This window comes from Citrus clementina, unplaced genomic scaffold, assembly GCF_000493195.1.
Source record: "Citrus clementina cultivar Clemenules unplaced genomic scaffold, Citrus_clementina_v1.0 scaffold_7, whole genome shotgun sequence".
NCBI classification, from domain to species: Eukaryota; Viridiplantae; Streptophyta; class Magnoliopsida; order Sapindales; family Rutaceae; genus Citrus; species Citrus x clementina.
Genome location: NW_006262075.1, coordinates 11,890,064 through 11,893,671, shown reverse-complemented (window position 1 = coordinate 11,893,671; position 3,608 = coordinate 11,890,064). Strand labels below are relative to the sequence as shown.

General features: G+C 37.7%; 1 protein-coding gene across 1 annotated transcript; it reads right to left on the bottom strand.

Annotated features, from left to right (window-relative positions):
* Positions 1-243: 243 nt before the first annotated feature.
* LOC18036201 (probable disease resistance protein At5g63020) lies at positions 244-3,045 on the bottom strand. The gene has a single exon (XM_006427278.2). It carries the CDS (start codon positions 2,971-2,973, stop codon positions 265-267), a length of 2,709 nt encoding a protein of 902 aa, XP_006427341.1. The 5' UTR covers positions 2,974-3,045; the 3' UTR covers positions 244-264.
* Positions 3,046-3,608: the final 563 nt, after the last annotated feature.

The window sequence follows — 3,608 nt, the reverse complement described above, 5'->3', positions numbered from 1 at the left end:
AAAGCTAGAACTATTTTCAAGTTGAATATAATTCGATAAAATAACAAGACTTTATTTAATGACATAAAAAATATAATATTGACTTTTTAAAAAATTTAATTAGATATAAATATACATTATGTGCAGGGGCGAGTACCCTCAAATAATTTAGAGAATATTTGAAGTAACGAGTTATTAGGTGCAGATGTCTGCATGAAGGAAATTAACAAGAAGAATAATGTAAGAAAAAGCACGCACCAGAAATTATTCAAATGTGATCTCTGCTCAAGATTTGAAACAGGGAAGAAAAGCATTTCGAGTGGCTTCATCCTCCCATTGAAGCTGTGCCCACCACATTCTGTCTCCACGAATAACAATGCTATGCTCTCTTGCACTATTGGAATCAAGTGGAAGCATTTTAAGCTTGTTGCAATGAAAGAAACTCATTGTTTTCAGATGTGGGAAGCGCAGGGGCTTCCAGTAAATGCTCTTCAAATTTATCGCACCAATTACTTCAAGATTTTGGAGTTTTGCAAATGGGTTTAAATTTGCCATTACCTCTGGAACTTCTGCAAATTTACCCACACTTATGATTGCTTCCATAGCATGGGAACCTGTTACTTTAATAGACTTGAGGTTTGGAGCGAAAACAAGGAATGTCAAGTCCTTCAATTTACTGCAACCGTATATTTCAACCTTATTGAGACTATGGAAAACAAACTGTCGAACTTCCCCTGCACAATCCATCTTTAATTCCTCCAATATTTCACTCCTTGCAATCCGCAACATTTTAAGTTGCTTCAGATCTGCCAAAGCTGAAACTTCAAGCGATGTCGAATCGTTGAAGCATTGGAATGAGAGTGCTCGAGTGCAACTTCGTAACTGATCCGAGCTCAAAATCATTTGGAGACCATGAGAACTTCTCAAGGTGAAGCTAATCACCTCTAAAGATTTCAAACCAAGCAGTTCCTCTACTATGAATTCACCCCCACCAAATAAACTGCTGTCTTTTGATGCTTCATCAAAGGCATTATGACCAGCACCAAACATTCTCAACACATGTAACCTTGAAAGATTAGATATTAGTTGACGTGGAATTGTAATTAAATTCCCTGTATATTCCAAATCCAAACATTTAAGATTTACCAATGCCTTTAACTCTCCTGGCAACTCTTCTATGTCGGATTCTGACAGGTCAAGATGTTGCAGTGAAACCAACTTTGAAATCCCCAATGGTAAGCTGGTTAGTTTGCTGTATGACAGATTTAAAACTTTGAGGGAGGGCATAAATTGGAAGAAGTCATTGGGGATCATCTGAAACCTATTTTTGTTAAGGAAAAAAGTAAGGAGATGAGGACATGTAGGAATCTCTGATAGATTCGTAATTTGATTGTGCATCAGTGACAATCTCCTCGCCTTTTCCCATCCTGTGACATCGGGTGCTTCAACTAATCCAACGCCAGCATTAACAAAAAAATTCTCCTTCTCCTTTTCAATGTCGCATGCTATCCATATTGCCATATCTCGAATCACGTCGTGCATTTTTACTTCACCGTCTCCTCCCTCTTCCAGTAAGCAGGCATGAAGAAGAATGCCCAGAATATGGTATCCTTCTTTTTGTTCTCCAATCCTGTCCCTTTCTGTCAAAAATCCCTCGCCGATCCAACAGTCTATCAATTTCTCTTTAGAAATGCAATAATCTTCTGGATATAAACTACAATATAAGAGACATGATTTAATTGTGTCACTCGGCAATCTATCGTAACTGAATTTTAAAAGAGGATAAACCTCATTTCCCAAACCTGGGAACTGAGAACTTGATGTTCTTAGCACCTCAATATCGTAAATCCATTCGTCAGGTGTCTTCTTGCAAGCCATAGCTCGGCCAATGGTAATAAGTGCTAGTGGCAAACCATCACACTCTCTGGCTGCTGCTTGGGCGAGTTGAAGAATATCGGGATCACTGTTCAGAGTTTCTTCTCCAACGTTCTGCCGAAACAATTCCCAAGCATCGATATTTGACAGGCACGCCACTTTAAACCTCGTGTGAGCTCCCATCAAACCACAAACTTCTTCGGAACGGGTTGTGAATACCACTTTGGATGCATTATTTTGCGGGCCAGGAAGAGGGACGCCCACTTTTGTTAAATCAACCCGCTGCCATAAGTCATCTAGCAACAGCAAAAACTTCTTCTCCTTCAAAATCCTGAAGATGTCTTGAGCTTTCTGTTCAATTCGTTTATTTTTCCATGTATCGTTTAACAAACCAATCTGCTCCCCGATAGTTTCTTGAATGTTTTCAAGTCGCAGATCCCCGATAGTTTCTTGAATGTTTTCAAGTCGCAGATCTTTTGACACTAGGACCCATATCACACAATTAAAAGTTGGACTCTGAAGAAAGTTATTGTGGATATGAGTCAATAGTGTGGTTTTACCGACACCGCCCATGCCGTATAGGCCAACAATTCTGACTGATTCTTCTTCAAGACATTTGCAGACTTGTTCAAATTGTGATTGGAAGCCTACTACGGTTGGCTCGGTGGGTCTCTCATCTACCAAAGGTGGTTGTACTTCCTCAGCTACCTTTTCAAAAGCTTCTTCAGCCATTAAAGTCTTGACATCTCCTAGCTTTCTAGCCACTTGTTTGCCAAACTCGTAGCTTGACTTGCAGTTCTTGGAACAGTAGCCTCCAAGACATAGTTTCTTAATTTCTTGAGAGCCAAATGCTATCAATTTGTCACCGTCGGATTTAGCAGCTTCGACCCTCGAAAGCCAGCCTTCAACTTTGGTCAGCCTTTTCATCATTGGGTGCCTTTCAGCAGCGTTGACCTCCCTCATCACATCTTCCTTTGCGTCGATTAGTTTTCCCAATTCAGTCTCCAAGTCTGCAAGATTTTGTTTGAGGTTTTTTATATATGCTGCTTTTCCAAGAAAGCAATCCAGGCAACGGTTAAAGAGAGCGCCGTCGCATGTGATTTGGAAAATGTTACCCATATTTTGGATGAGAATTCAACCAGGAAAAACCAAGGAAATTTTAACGATGGAGTTCGATGAATAGAAGCTGCTGTGAAGAGAACATCAACTTTGAATTATGATCTCTTTTGTTTGTGCTTGAAAAGATTACGCGTGCTCGATTTAAATAACTAAACTTTAATTTCCTTCAACAAAAGAGACTATCCCGCTTGTAATTAAATAATTAAACGTCTCTTTTGCCAGTTGTAATTAAATAATTAAACTTTAATTTGCTGTTTACAGCGTTACATTGATAAAATATTTGATGACAAGATTTTGATAAAGTTATGAAAGAAATAAAATATTAAAGTAGTTACGCACAATTTACTTTTAGTCAAAATATTTTTACTTTTTTATACAATTTGGAGACTAAAAATATTTCTATTTTTTATACAATTTGGAGGAAGCTATGGTGCCCCAGGTGTACGATACCCCTTGTTTTTGGTAAATTACTCCCTCTTGTTTGCTGAAAAGTGAAAAAATTAAAAGTTTTGAAATTTTAACATATAAGTTTGATATATTTCTATTATTTACACTTAGAGTATATTTCTATTATTTATATTTGAATACTAAATCATAGTTGATTATAATGAAATTCTTTAACATTGTCATTTGGT